Raw genomic sequence first — 14,258 nt, 5'->3', positions numbered from 1 at the left:
ACAATGCACTGGTGCAAAGAGGATTTGGTGTGTGGTCAATGTCTCATGCTGAAGCTCGTGAACTGGCCGTGCCAGATGTGCGGCTCTGAGAGGCGGGGATTAAAGAGCAGGATGTTATCCAAACAACATGCTCAGAAAAAAACATGCATATAAACCAAGAGCAGAAGAGCAAAGGTGAAAAGAGAACTACAGTATGAAAAAGATTGGTATTATTGAATGATTTTGTCCCTGTATACCCATGAAATATTTTTGTTTGTTGAGCAGTATTACATCACACAATCTCTGTTCTTTTTGTGATTTTGTTGGTCCTTCTGTGTCACAGGACAATAGCATCAAAGTCTCCCCTCTTGACAACACCCTCTCCTTCACTAAGCCAGAGGTCTAGTTTGTGATCTCATACACTGTTATGAAGCACTTTATTGTCTGTGAGGTCTCTCCAACATTGTCTTGACCTGCTCTGAGCTCAGTGTGAGATGAGAAGTAGATTTTTCTACTTACTCCATGAGTGGCACAGTTGGCTGCATGCTCATACTCAGTTGGCTGGTATCTCTTGCTAGATGGGACTCGGTTGTTCATAAACCTAAAAGATATATATATTTTGGTGAATTTTAAATACTTTAAATTTTGACTTAAGGTAGATCCTCAGTCAAATTGTTTTATTTAATATACAGTAATTTGAAGCAATGTGTATGGGCTGTCATCCTATTAAAATGTTATAAACTTTTTAACGTAATATAGACTGGATTTATTCATCCAGACAGAGTTCTATGATCATGTACATTAACCTTCAAAAGTTTGGGGTTGGTGATATTTTTTTTATGTTTTTGAAAGACGTCTCTTATGCACACTGCATTTATTTAAAAATACAGTAAAATCAGTTAAATTATGAAGTATTACTACAAGTGTTTTCAATTTGAATACATTTAAAAATGTAATTTATTCCTGTGATGGTAAAGCTGAATTTTCAGCATCAGTACAGTCTTCAGAAACCATTTTGATATCCTGATGTGCTGCTCAATAAACATTTCTTATAATAATCAATATTAAAAACAGTTGTGCCGCTTAGTATTTTTTTTAACACAATGATATATTTTTTTAAGATTCTTTGATAAACAGAAATAAAAAAAAAACAGCATTTATCTTACATAGAAATCTTTTATAACATCTCTATACGGTCGCTTTAATGAGCCAATTTAATCCGTCTTTGGTAAAAAGAAGTATCATTTACCTTCAAAAATATTAAAAACCTTACTGACCCCAAACTTCATTTCTCACACATCAACAGTAGGACAGTGTTACACGTTAAAGTCCTTTTCGTTTCCGAGGTTAATTCAGTTTATATGAAACACATTAGCAATCGAGAGCACATAATGTTCAGGTCCAAGAGTATTAGGTAACCTTCTTTGAGGCTCCTCGAGGATTTAATATGCATTCGGATCACATTTTTAGAATTTTCTTGTATTGCACGGTTGCCTAGTATCTGTAACTACGGAACCACGAAGCTAATCCTGCTCGGAATGAGCTCTTTTATGCCACTTACATTGAGCCGCTGATGTATTGAGCGATGATGTCAGTCTCCATGCCAACCTGAGGCTTGGGATTTTCTTTTTTATTTCCCTCCAAACACTCTTTATCTGTGTGATTTAATTAATGTGCATGAGGACACAGGGAAGTGGGCTAGACTGCCAACCAGAATAAATGAGCGAGCTCTGGAAACCATCTTACTTTGCTTCTCCATTATATATCTTGATTATAGCGTGTTTCTAGCAGTTAACAGATTCATTGTCTTCATTTGTTTACCTTGTCAAATATAATTCTGCCACTAAAACACACAGGCTGACTTAAAGGACTTTTTGTTATGAAACCTGCTTTCATAACATTTTTAGTTTTTCCTCATATCTATTTTTATGTAAATGTTTGCTGTAAAGTGTTTTTTTTTATTATTATTATTAAGCAGTTCATATTCTTTATATATAAAAAAAGTGTGATCCAGGTGTGATAGGAGCTGCATTCACAGTCAAACATTCAATTATAATGCCCGAATGCACCAGAGCTGCTAGATCATGCAGAATGTGCCTTTAAGCAACATAGTTATTAGGTATATTTAGTGTCACTTGTCATATCACAATATTTTTTACTATATTCAGGGAAATTTTTACTCAGAGCACTACAGGGCATCCTGTTGATTATTATGGATTAGTTCATTAAATTAATGTTTTGCATTGCTACAGCACCTGGTGTGTCTCTGCTTGGTCTTTATAAAAGGAATTGCTTTTATATGATGCCATCTGGGGCTAAACTGGGAACATCAATGTCAGTTTGAGACTATTAGATATAGGGAAATATTTTAGCAACTCTCCTAAATATAAAAAATACGTCATGCTCCATACAGTCAATACACACCAATCAATCTAGTTCATTTCACTGATTCACAGACAACACATAAATTCTACGATTCATAACTGGAAATGAAAAGAAAGCTGAAAAAAACAAAGACATGTTTAGGTGTGAAATGAATAAGCAGCATTTCAAATTCTCAGACTTTTGCGATCCAACACATCTGTGCTGATGTGTCTGTGTGAGAATATGACGATGCCACACTTGTGAGGGTAAGGGACTGTGAGACTCATCGGTGGCCCATCGTTAGAGAAACCATTCAGAGATTTGGATGTTTACACTTCACAGAGCCTCTACAGCAACATGATACACAGTGCTGGTCTTGGGTTTCAGCCAAAAATGATTCAGCTAAGATGTCTGCTCATGCATAATGTGGCCCTACATACTAGTCATGACATCAAACATTACATTCCAACATTTTAAGGCCAAACTCAAGTTCTTCTTTTTGCAAACCACACAACAAGTGCATTTTGTAAAATGCTCTTTCATATCGCAATATCAAATAGCTGAAAACAAATGAATAAAAAAATAAAATTGAAGTTTACAACATTTACATGCAAGTAATCAAATGGAAGGCATGATAAAGTTCCTTAGGCTATGCCATCTTTTGGTAAAACCGTGTTCATTATCCTTTCATATGCTCCAGGTTCATAAAGGCCGTTTCTTCTGAGCACAGACAATTAACTGAGTGATTTATTGGTTAGTGTGCTTATTGCATATGACAGAGGCCATGATATCCCGTCCAAAAAAAAAAATATGCGATCAGATGGCCACAATGCAAGTCTCTTGTGACAAGGAGAATCCAAACCAAAAAGTCACAAGGGACAAAAATACACAGTCCGAAGGTTATCAGGTGCTGACAGGTTGAGTTTATGACTCACCTGAGAGTTATCCAGGGTTCAGAGAAACACTGCATCTAGGTACGATAAGACAGTTTGACTAAATTCACCAGTTTAATGCCAATGTAGCGATAGTTCACCCAAAAATGAAAATAAATGTATCGTTTAACTTTTCAACTTTAAATAATTGCTTCTGACCAAAATATAAATAAAAAATACACACCATGATCCAGAATAATGATTTCTCCAATTAAAAAGTCCATATGATGTTGTCCTCTCACATCAAAATACACCAACATATTTGTTTAGATCAGTTTTTCTTTTGTAAACGGTGATTTATCTGTGCATATTTCTCTCCTGATTTAGATTAAACTTTTTTTCACTTTTTCAGAGGAGTATTTTAGTAGCAAGCTACAGTAAAAAGTTAAAACTTCTTTATGGATTTGTTTTTTTTTTACAAACATGCAGATTTTCACAGGATGCGAAGTGGTGGATTGGAGTTGTGTTGGTTACTTATATGATTTTTTTTTATCAGCTGTTTGGCCTCATTCTGATGGCACCCATTCACTGCAGAGGATCCACTGATGAGCAAATTATGTACATCCAATGTAAATTTCTCCAAATCTGTTGTGATTAATAAACAGGCTCACTTGCATCTTGGATGGTCTAATGAGAGTAATGCCATTATGCAAAGCAAGTCTTTAAGTTGTGGGATCATAAATAAAATAAAACAGTTAGTTATTGTGTGTTATGCATATATTAAGCATTGAGACGCTCTATAAAATGCTCACATTGATTAAAATAGGGAACAAAAACAGCATATCAACATCCTCTGGGGCAAAGATCTCAAAAGGCAAACACAAAGCCTGCTTATGTTTGCCAGGTAAGTGTTCTGACATTAACTAAATTTGTCATTACACAAAACTATCAACACATTTACAATATTTGTATGCCCTATTGAAAAAAAGTATGTTTTTAGTATTAAGTTAATGTTATCTAAAACACTATTCTTTGGAAATCACACTTTTTATGGGAATGATGAGTTTTTAATTCTAAGAAGTTCAGTAATTTCACCAAGACAAAATGATTTAAGTGAATAATCATTTTCTTTTGGGAATACATTTATGATCAGTTTACATTACTGTTAAAGAAATAGGCCTATGCTTCTATAGGCATTATAATACATGTATACTCTGTCTAAAATGAAAGAGATGTTTTAGCACTACACAAGCAATATGTATGCCAGAATTGTTTAAAACAAATATTGCGATTAATTTCGATTCATTGTGCACGTGTGTCTGCCTGATGGTCTGCAGGAAATCTTCACCAAAAGCAGGTTGAAGCAGTGCAGAAATAAAATTAAAGTAGAAGTTGACAGAACCTCAAGATTTTCTTTCCCACGAGCTAACACAATGGCTTCTTCAAACATGTTTGAGCTGCTTGTCCACCTCCGACTCGCGCGGTTTTATTTTGTTTAATAGTATTCTTATTAACAACCATAATCCTTACAAAAATGCTTTTCTGTTATTAACAAAGATGAAAAACAACAACTTTGTTTTTGTTGTTTTTTTAAGTGTAAAGGTTAACCACTTTTTATAATATAAAGAAAACAATGCTCTAAACGTTATATTTAGATAATTTACCTTCCGAGCTTCGTCCTCCTAAAATCCATACTGTACATATTTGTACATGTTCCCCGCGGAGCTCGCTCCTGGGCAGACAGATTGACTAGACTCCCAGTAAAAGCGACGAGCAAACTCCGGATGTTTCAAGCGTGTCCAAAACTTGGAAGAAAGCAGCACTGCCTCAACAAGCGCGTGGAGACTTTCACTGCACAGCACGCGCACACGAGCAGAGCTACTATTGACAGCGGGTTTTAGTTATAATCATCAAGCGCCTCGCGAGCCTCTCTGTGTCAGGAATGCAGCTGCGCTCAATCCCATCTCCGCCCCTTCGCTTTCGACCAAGTGAACTTGGAAGCGGCTCGCGCGAGCCAACTGCATCATGTCTGCTCTTTGCGCGTCATCATGTAGCGGATATTTGCTTTAGAAGTGTTTGTTTAGAAAGACGTTAACAAACTAACCTCTCTGAGATCTGTTACATGCAAGCTATTTTGTGAAGCCCTAATTTTTTTTACTACAAAAAAAAAGAAAAAAGAAAATGTAGGCTATGTAGCCCTATGTTGAAGAGTACTATGCAAAAGCCTCAAAGTGCCGTTTGAAATGTTCTTCTAATTTTTATCAGGCTCCTATGTTCAGTTATTTCACTTAAAAGTGAAGTGAAGTGACATTCTGCCAAGTATGGTGACCCATACTCAGAATTTGTGCTCTGCATTTAACCCATCCGAAATGCACACACACAGAGCAGTGAACACACACACACACACTGTGAGCACACACCCGGAGCAGTGGGCAGCCATTTATGCTGCGGCGCCCGGGGAGCAGTTGGGGGTTCGATGCCTTGCTCAAGGGCACCTAAGTCGTGGTATTGAAGGTGGAGAGAGAACTGTACATGCACTCCCCCGACCCACAATTCCTGCCAGCCCAGGACTCGAACTCTCTGACCATTAGGCCACGACTTCCCCAATTACTGAACCGTCGCATAAGAGAAAATACTTTTTCTAAAATACTAATTTAAGAGGAAAATTTCAAACGTCACTTTGAGGCTTTTGCATCTTAACTCGTCATATATCCTATATCACATTTAAACATTTCTGACCCAGTCACAGCACATTTTCTATTTGATAGAGTTAACACTCAAAGAAAAAGCGCACGAGGCCCTCTGCTGGTTAAATAAGTTTACAATATTTCAATATCTGCGTCTCATCATGATCGTGATTGCAGAGATGGCTTGAATACTTTATCTGGTATAGTGGTTTTCAACCAGGGGCCCTCAAACAGACTTAAAATAGTTTTAATTAAGGTTAAAGTTGCATCAGACCAGTAATGAATTAATAAGTAATATTTATAACAATTTATATAATTTTTCTTTCAATTAGGCTACTTTACTAAAGATTTCACAGCTACACGTACTTAAACGTAAGTGAACTATCAATCAGAGGGCAGAATATAAATAGAAAATTGTGCACAAGAGGTTTTTCAGCAAAGTTTTAATCATGTGGACTGCATTGTAGACAGCCTTAGAGTCAAAAAGTTGAGAACCACTATAAAGGTTATATATTCTCAATTATGAGGCCTCACTGGGAAACCTATAAAATTAATTCTGATTAATTGTATAAACATTTCGCAAATCATTTGAAAACATTCCCACTCTAGTGAGAAATAGAGCACCTTTCCCTTTAATTAGAATGCGTGCAGCTGCCAGTGCGCATGCGCACGAAAATGTGCATCAGTGGCTGGTAGAAAAACAACAACATTCATTGGAACAAGGGTGGAACTTATGGCAGTGCGAGACACCAGATTGCACTGATCTAACCCACGTTTGAACCCTTTTCACTTCGGCTTAATCTTTCAATGGTGTCGAGCAAATGAACCTGGCCAGTCAGAGCGGAGAGGCCGGCTGCAGCCAGCTGCTCTTTGCCAACTTTAATCAGGATAACACGTAAGAGAAGAACCACGCTACTGCTGGCCTAACAGCCCGACAGCAGATACTGACACAATGCTGTTAGTATAATCCGCGAATAATCGCACTGCAGTCGTGCGAAGCTTCGTTCCTTAAAATGGGAGCGATTTCGTTGTGTCTCATTTGTGCAAATATGATGATAAAGCGTGCTAACCAGCTAAAACAGTCACCGTTGTTATGCTTTATGGCTTTTAATTTGGTCTCTCTTAAGACAGTTACCCAACATGTGTTAATGCAGCTTTGTTTTAATAAATCAGCACCCACTTCTATCCTGTAAAGTAACGTTAACGCCAGACAAATGGACTCACGAGACTTGTAGCATTAGCCCTCATGCTAACGAAAAAAAACGAATATTTGCTCTTCTGCGAAGCTTTATGTCAGCTTAATCGTGTAAAATCTTAAATACGGGATGTAAATTAACATTTGATTGTATATAAAATTTAGCAAGTGTTAAATAGGGTTGTTATCTCTGTTTATCGAAGTAACTTAGAAAGACAGCAATAGTAACTCAACTGTTACTGCAACACCAGAGTTATGACTCTGACATAAAACTGAGCTCTCGTTTTGTGTTTTTTGAATGTCTGGTTTAAAATTAGCTGCCTGAAAGAGAGTTACTTAACAATTTTATTTTATTTTTATACTTTTTTTATATATATATAAGCCGTTTGTTTGTCTTTCCGAATCCAGTCACCAAAGAACCAGCTGTCAAGTTATCCAAAGCTTATTATTTAGTCTCTACTGTTTGTGCCACTGTAACCACTGGCTCACCTCACTGACAATACTGTCGGTGTTTTATTACTAATAACAGCTGCTACATTTCACCACTATAGAAAGTAAACTACTTTAAAATAGTTCTCGTGGCTTTTGTACCTTAAAGATCAAGCATGTCACATTACACCACGAGGATTGCAAAACAACCCTTTAACACATTTCACCATCAGGTCAACAACCTGTTTTAGTCATTAAGCAAACCAGTAGACCATAAACTGTAGCGTTTCATTATTGTTACCTCTTTGCTTTCCAGATCCCTAGCTGTTGGTACCAAGTCCGGCTACAAGTTTTTCTCCTTGTCATCAGTGGACAAATTGGAACAAATCTATGAATGTAGTAAGTTCTTTTTGTAGTAATTTAATGTCAGCCTTTGATAAGCTTGTGTAGATATGCAAATCATATCTAGTATGGCTGCTTATACCTCTAGCATGATTCAAGTCGACTGAAGGGGCTGATAATGTCTTTATGCTCTATGGAGGTCAGAGATATTCAGGGGGTACAAACAGTTTGAAAAATGTGAGAGACCTTGTAAATGATTCAAACGGATCGTTCTGTTCCTAGATGCTGATGGGCAACATTCCAATGGAACATTCCAGCTGTGCTAAAATAGTGTCTTTAGAGGCCAGCTAGTGAGCTAAATTTAGATGTCAGTAAACAATTATATCTTATAGTGTAAGAATGGCTCTACAATTTACTTGATAAAATTTTAAATAAAAATCATTGCATTATATTTCCATTATTGTAATACTGGTTTTATAAAGGGAGTCAGCACCCAAGTACATGCTGTAAGACACAGCTGAAGGGCTTGCATGCACACTTTGTGCCTTTTAACGGTCCTAATCCTTGACTGAGTTCAGAATAAACTGAACTGTTTTCCTGTCTGTTATTGTTTAATCTTCAAATGGTAAGAAGGCTGGATGTAGACATTTCAAAATATCCAGGGATTTGTTATTTTTTGCTATGTCCCTGTAGACCACATGTTCTCAAACAAGAGCCTCAGCAAACCTCCAAGGACGATGCAGGATTGCTTTCAAGTACCTAAATTAATAAATTTATATATATATTTAAAAAAAATCTAACTCTAATATAAATTAAAATGCAAAATAATAATAATAATAATTAATATCTTCCTTGTAACTTTTTGTTACTGAAGAACATCAATATTATTTCACCACAAAGTGAATTGTGGTTAATTAAATGAATAAATCAATACTCCTAGTTTCTGTAAAAATAGTTGAAGAAAAAAATCAAAAACAAGCAGCTTAATTACAGCAGAAATACTGAAACTATATTAGCTTCTATTATAGGGGAAGCCTTTGAATAATAAATGGGGAGCCGTTGAGTTAAAAAGGTTGAGAATCTTTACTGTCGTCTATTCTAAATGTTTGCTTGAGTGTGGTACAGAAGACATGTTTTATATTCTCATGTATTTGTGCTCAGCTGACACAGAAGACGTGTGCATCGTGGAGAGATTGTTCTCCAGCAGCCTCGTCGCTATTGTCAGCCTTAAGGCACCTAGAAAGCTGAAAGTCTGTCACTTCAAGAAAGGGACTGAGATATGCAACTACAGCTACTCAAACACTATACTGACTGTAAAACTGAACAGACAGGTGAGTCAGCAAGCATTCATTTCCTGTGACACGTTTACAGTATTGTGTTTTATTACAAGTGATGAGGCCGTATGAGAATGTTGCAATCTTGCTTTATTTCCACAGAGACTGATAGTGTGTTTAGAGGAGTCACTCTATATCCACAACATTAGGGATATGAAAGTACTACATACCATTCGAGAGACCCCTCCGAATCCTTCTGGTGGGTACCGCTGCTTGCCATCAGTGCATCATTGTTAGTGTGATGTTTTTTCCAGACTGTAATGGGGAAGTGCATGTAGCAGCAGCTTCTTTCAGAAAGATCTAGTGCTATTTTTATGTTTGGGGTACTGAAAGCATAGCTTTGCTAATGACTCGTTACTAATGGCCTTGCTGTTATATGTATTAGCCAGACAGATGTTTTATTCGTGATTATTAATATATGTCACTAAACATTCATAGGACTATGTGCCCTGTCAATCAGTAATGACAACTGTTACTTGGCCTATCCGGGAAGTGCAACAATTGGAGAGGTACAAGTTTTTGACACGGTCAATCTGGTAAGTACTGTTTAGTTTCAACGTTTGCCATAGTTATGGCTTTAAGGTATTGTGTTAAACAGGGTTGGTCACTATGTCTGTGTGTATAATATTCTTCCCCAGAGGGCAGCTAACATGATACCTGCCCACGATAGTCCACTAGCAGCTCTGGCGTTCGATGCAAGTGGCACTAAATTGGCCACAGCATCTGAGAAGGTAGAGCGCTGTGTGTGTGTGTGTGTGTGTGTGAGAGACACTCATTCAGACTATAACACAGTGGCTACAGTTGTTTGGTTGATAATGAAAATGAATTATAGCTCCAGTTTTTCAATTTTTTTATGACATTGTCTAACTTGTATGCACGGTCATTCAGTCATTCAAATGTTTGGGGTTGAAACTTTTTAATTGTTTTGTTTATGAAAGGAGTTTCTTATGCTCACAAAGGCTGCATTTATTGAATTCAAAAATAAAGTAAAAGCAGTAACATTTTGCAAAGTTATTAGAATTTAAAATATCTTTTTTTGAGTGTAATTTATTCCTGTTCAAAACTGAATTTTTAGCATCATTACTCCAGTCTTCAGTGTCACATGATTCTTAAGAAATCATTCTGATATGCCGATTTAGTGCTTAAGAAGCATTTCATATTGTTATTAATGCTAAAAATAGTTGTTCTGCTTAATATTCTTGTGGATACATTTGTGGATACATTTTAGGGTTTTTTGTTTCTTTGATGAATAGAAAATGCAAAAAAAACGCATGTTTTAAAATAGTCTGCAACATTATAAATATCTCTACTGTCACTTTTGAGCAATTTAATGTGTCCTTGATTAATAAAAGTAGTATTTAGTTTTGATTGGTAGTGTTTGCATACTGACCTTTGAGATTAAAAGTGCTGAATAATAGATCAAGAATTTTAGTTTCTTGTATTCTTCCTAAAAAGTAAAATTTTTGATTTTTTTTTTTCTTGGTATTATGTAGGGCACTGTAATCCGAGTTTTCTCCATTACAGAGGGCCAAAAGCTCTTTGAGTTCCGGAGGGGAGTAAAGAGGTAGTAAACTATATTACTGTATTGATACAAAACACCAAGAATTATAATATGCACACAGAGTGAAAAAATGCATTTGATTTGATTATCTCTCGACAGATGTGTGAGCATCTGTTCCCTCGCCTTCAGTATGGAGGGACTCTATCTGTCTGCCTCAAGCAACACGGAGACGGTTCATATTTTTAAGCTGGAGACCCAGAGAGAAAAGTCAGTGTAATGATGCCCACTGAAATAAGTGGTTTTCAGACCTTCTTCTCACATCTCAAATACAAAATGCTGTGGATTTGTACTTTTTTTGTTGTTGTTGTTTGTTTGAGTAAGATAAAGCCTCCTTCTGATAACAGATCTGCAAGCTGAACTTAAAACAGAACATAGGCGTAACTTTCTTTCTCAGGTTTTTATTTATTTTGCAAACAACTTGTGTTTTTCCATCTTAGGCCCCAAGAGGAGCCTACTACTTGGACAGGATACTTTGGAAAAGTACTGATGGCCTCCACAACATACCTGCCTGCAAATGTAACAGAGATGTTCACTCAAGGAAGGGCATTTGCTACAGTCAGACTGCCCTTTTCAGGTCATAAGAACATCTGCGCTCTGGCCATGTGAGAAAACCATTCAAGCTAGAGACTGTAGCTGCTATCAGGATAGATGTGTCTCTGATTATCTTGCTTGTGATTGGTTTCTAGAATCCAGAAGATCCCACGCCTGCTGGTGGCTGCAGCAGATGGCTATCTTTACCTGTACAATCTGGACCCACAGGAGGGGGGAGAGTGCACACTAATGAAACAGCATAAGTGAGATCCAATGTTACCAAGCTAAAACGATCCATTAGAATACTAGTCTATATACACTTATCGTAAAAGTTTGGGGTTGTATTTTGAAAGGTTTTTTGAAATGCTCATATAGGCTGTGTATATATAAATATATATGAATACATTTTAAAATGCAATTCATTCCTGCGATGGCAAAGTAATTTATTCCTGTGAAATATCAAAGCGGGATGCTTCAGAAATGGGTCTAATATGCTGATTTGTTTGGAAACATTTCTTATCGATATTGAAAACAGTTGTGCATCTTAATTTTGTGGAAACAGTGATCAGTTGTTTTCAGGATTCTTTGATGAATAGAAAGTTTAAAAGAAAAGCATTCATTCAACATAAATGGCTTTACTGTCACTTCTGATTAATTTCATGCAACCTTGCTGAAGAAAAGCATTCATTTCTTTCAGAAAAATATCTTAGTGACCCCAAACTTCTGAACGGTAATCTGTAGATACATAGAATATTTTTGCTGGTTATTGAGTATCCTGTATAATTTACTGTGAACCTAAAACGTTTTGATGCATTGTGCTGGATCTCATTGGTTGTGATTTTTGCTTTTTCTCTTAGTTGAAATATTAAAAAACAAAATAGATTATGTTTTTTGTTGTTGTTTTGTTTAGTTTCAATTTAGCTTTTTTTGTTTGTTTGTGTGCAGTAAAAACTGCATTTTTAATTTAAGGATTGCATTAAAGCGTTTGTATTGTATTGTATTTAATTCCTCGTGTAAATGTGTTTCGTCCTTTAGGTTAGATGGAAGTGTAGAGCCAGCGAATGAAATCCTTGAGCAAACCGCTCACGACCGGCCGCTTGTGGCACAGACCCACAGTGCTGCTGTTGCCAAAGGTAAGAAGCTTTCATTTTCACTCAAAAAATGAAAGAATGGAAATGTTCAGATGGCCTTGTATGGTTCACTGGCTCAGGTTACACTGAGGATCAGGGGGCGGTGGGGGGTGCCGGGGTGGAGGATGACATGAACACCCTGCGCCTGGACGAAGAGAACGAGCAGCCTCCGTTAATCCTGGAAACAGACTGAGCTGTCCTGGGCGGAAGATGGAAGCAACTGAGTGACATTGCAGAGGGGGTTTCCTCCTCTGGTGCTGCTATGGACATGTGTGACCTAATAAGAGAAAGGGATTCAAAGAGAGATCATTTTAAAGCAAGCCTAGCTGTAGCCTTATTCTGTCTGTTGTTGCGTATAGATGTTTCCCATCCCCCACCCTTGTGGCTTTATAAAACCTGGTGAATTTTTTCTTCGCTTTCCTTTTTTTTCAATACCCAGTTATGTCCTTAATCAGACCAAAATATGAAATCCAAGCTGCAGGTGTCCCGTTTCTTAGCTTTGCATGTACATGTGCCAAGATTAGAAGTTCTAGAAAACCTTTGCTTTCATGTGAATGGTTCTGATGTGTCTGCTGGCCATTTCTCCTCTTGAACTTTGACAAACACTTGTGTGCTTGTGCATTTGTGTCTTTTTTTTTAATTGTGATTGAAAGCGAACTGGCTTGCGCCGCCTGCTATACGTCTCCACACAACTGTGCAGTGTCTGCGTTGTTGAAGTCCCTTACCACTCATCAACATCTGTGGCTGTGCAATGGCACCAAGATGTGAATGTTGTCCTGTAAAAACAATGTATATGATGTGTTAACATGACGGCCTGGTTATGTTACTGTGTTTATAACCGGCTGAGAGGGTTGTTTTTAGTTTTATCTTGAATGACTGCATCTGTACGCACATATGCTTTACAGTACTCTTTTAATTAATCCCATGCCACATTATGGGGTAAATGGGCAACGTGGAGAACAAAACTTTAATTTGGCTTTGAATTACCCCTAGTGTCTTCATATGGCCTGATTTCTTTTCAAGTTTTATTATTTTAAGTTACAAACACTTAAGTAACCTCAGTTGTAGAACGGACGACTGATGAAGGCGTTTAATGTATTGATTTGAGAGGGAACTAGCCTGTGATGAACGTGGTTTCAAGAGGCAGTTAGTCATCAACTTGTTTCTAGGACATTTTTGTTTTATTCGTAATGAAAGAATGAATGAAGGAAGGAAGCTGAAGTCATGCCCTGTCTCTTTGATTTATTCTCAATACCAGCAGCTGATGATTGCTCATGAGCCTCATTTTAGGTCCCTATTTTGGAGGCCTTGTCCTTTGCAAAGAAGAAAATCTGAATATATTTCACCAAAACGTCAATCTTTAGTAAAAGGTTGCAGCATTTAGCTTACAAATGGGGTATGTTCTCTTTAAGACATCCCTGTGGTCTGGCAGTCGAACCAGAACAGGTCAAATGTTTCATGTGATAACCAGGGTCCTTTTGAAAAATGAGAGGACCAGGGTTTATGAATGTAATTAACATATATTTACAAAACGCAAAACGCAAGTGTGTCCAAATAAGCACACAGGTCAAACAGACAGTATAGGCATTCAGAGATACCGTCTGAATTCATGGAGCTCTAAAAGATCTTGAGATCATTTGTAGCATGATTGTCTCTTGAGCATGTTTTGATGTTGCATATCAACAAATGTCAAGGTCAGTAATAAAATGACTTATGTTCTCATCAGCCAATGAGCCCTAATCCCCCAAGGCCTCTTTAATCTGTTTTCTGATGATTTTTGTATAAAATGTAAATTGTTCCATTTAAAGATTAAATAAATCCTCTGTTGAAAATT

General features: G+C 37.0%; 2 protein-coding genes across 6 annotated transcripts in view; one reads left to right on the top strand and one right to left on the bottom strand.

Annotated features, from left to right (window-relative positions):
- The window catches only part of LOC132149477 (monocyte to macrophage differentiation factor 2-like), a 14,272-nt gene extending 6,295 nt beyond the window's left edge, over positions 1–7,977 (bottom strand). Inside the window, exons 1-2 of one of the 4 annotated variants that reach the window (XM_059558778.1) lie at positions 7,828–7,977; positions 499–580 (exon numbers count right to left, since the gene is read on the bottom strand). In XM_059558778.1, coding sequence (XP_059414761.1) covers positions 499–580; positions 7,828–7,892 — 147 coding nt within the window. In that variant the 5' untranslated portion in view covers positions 7,893–7,977. Of the gene's footprint in view, positions 1–498; positions 581–4,879; positions 5,210–7,827 lie in introns of those variants that run through there. The other 3 variants (XM_059558749.1, XM_059558769.1, XM_059558758.1) reach the window with 3 other exon arrangements.
- On the top strand, positions 6,562–14,258 carry LOC132149445 (WD repeat domain phosphoinositide-interacting protein 2). 2 transcript variants are annotated; one of them, XM_059558691.1, is made up of 12 exons: positions 6,562–6,797; positions 7,843–7,925; positions 9,030–9,199; positions 9,305–9,401; positions 9,641–9,738; positions 9,841–9,933; positions 10,696–10,766; positions 10,863–10,976; positions 11,201–11,365; positions 11,450–11,557; positions 12,330–12,427; positions 12,505–14,258. In XM_059558691.1, exons 1-12 carry the CDS (start codon positions 6,724–6,726, stop codon positions 12,615–12,617), a joined length of 1,284 nt encoding a protein of 427 aa, XP_059414674.1. In that variant the 5' UTR covers positions 6,562–6,723; the 3' UTR covers positions 12,618–14,258. The 2 variants fall into 2 exon arrangements, with proteins under 2 accessions (XP_059414674.1, XP_059414683.1); XM_059558700.1 differs by having other exon boundaries at positions 6,563–6,797; positions 10,863–10,970.

Source organism: Carassius carassius, chromosome 1 (genome assembly GCF_963082965.1).
Source record: "Carassius carassius chromosome 1, fCarCar2.1, whole genome shotgun sequence".
Classification (NCBI taxonomy): Eukaryota; Metazoa; Chordata; class Actinopteri; order Cypriniformes; family Cyprinidae; genus Carassius; species Carassius carassius.
This window is presented reverse-complemented; position numbering and strand designations above follow the sequence as displayed.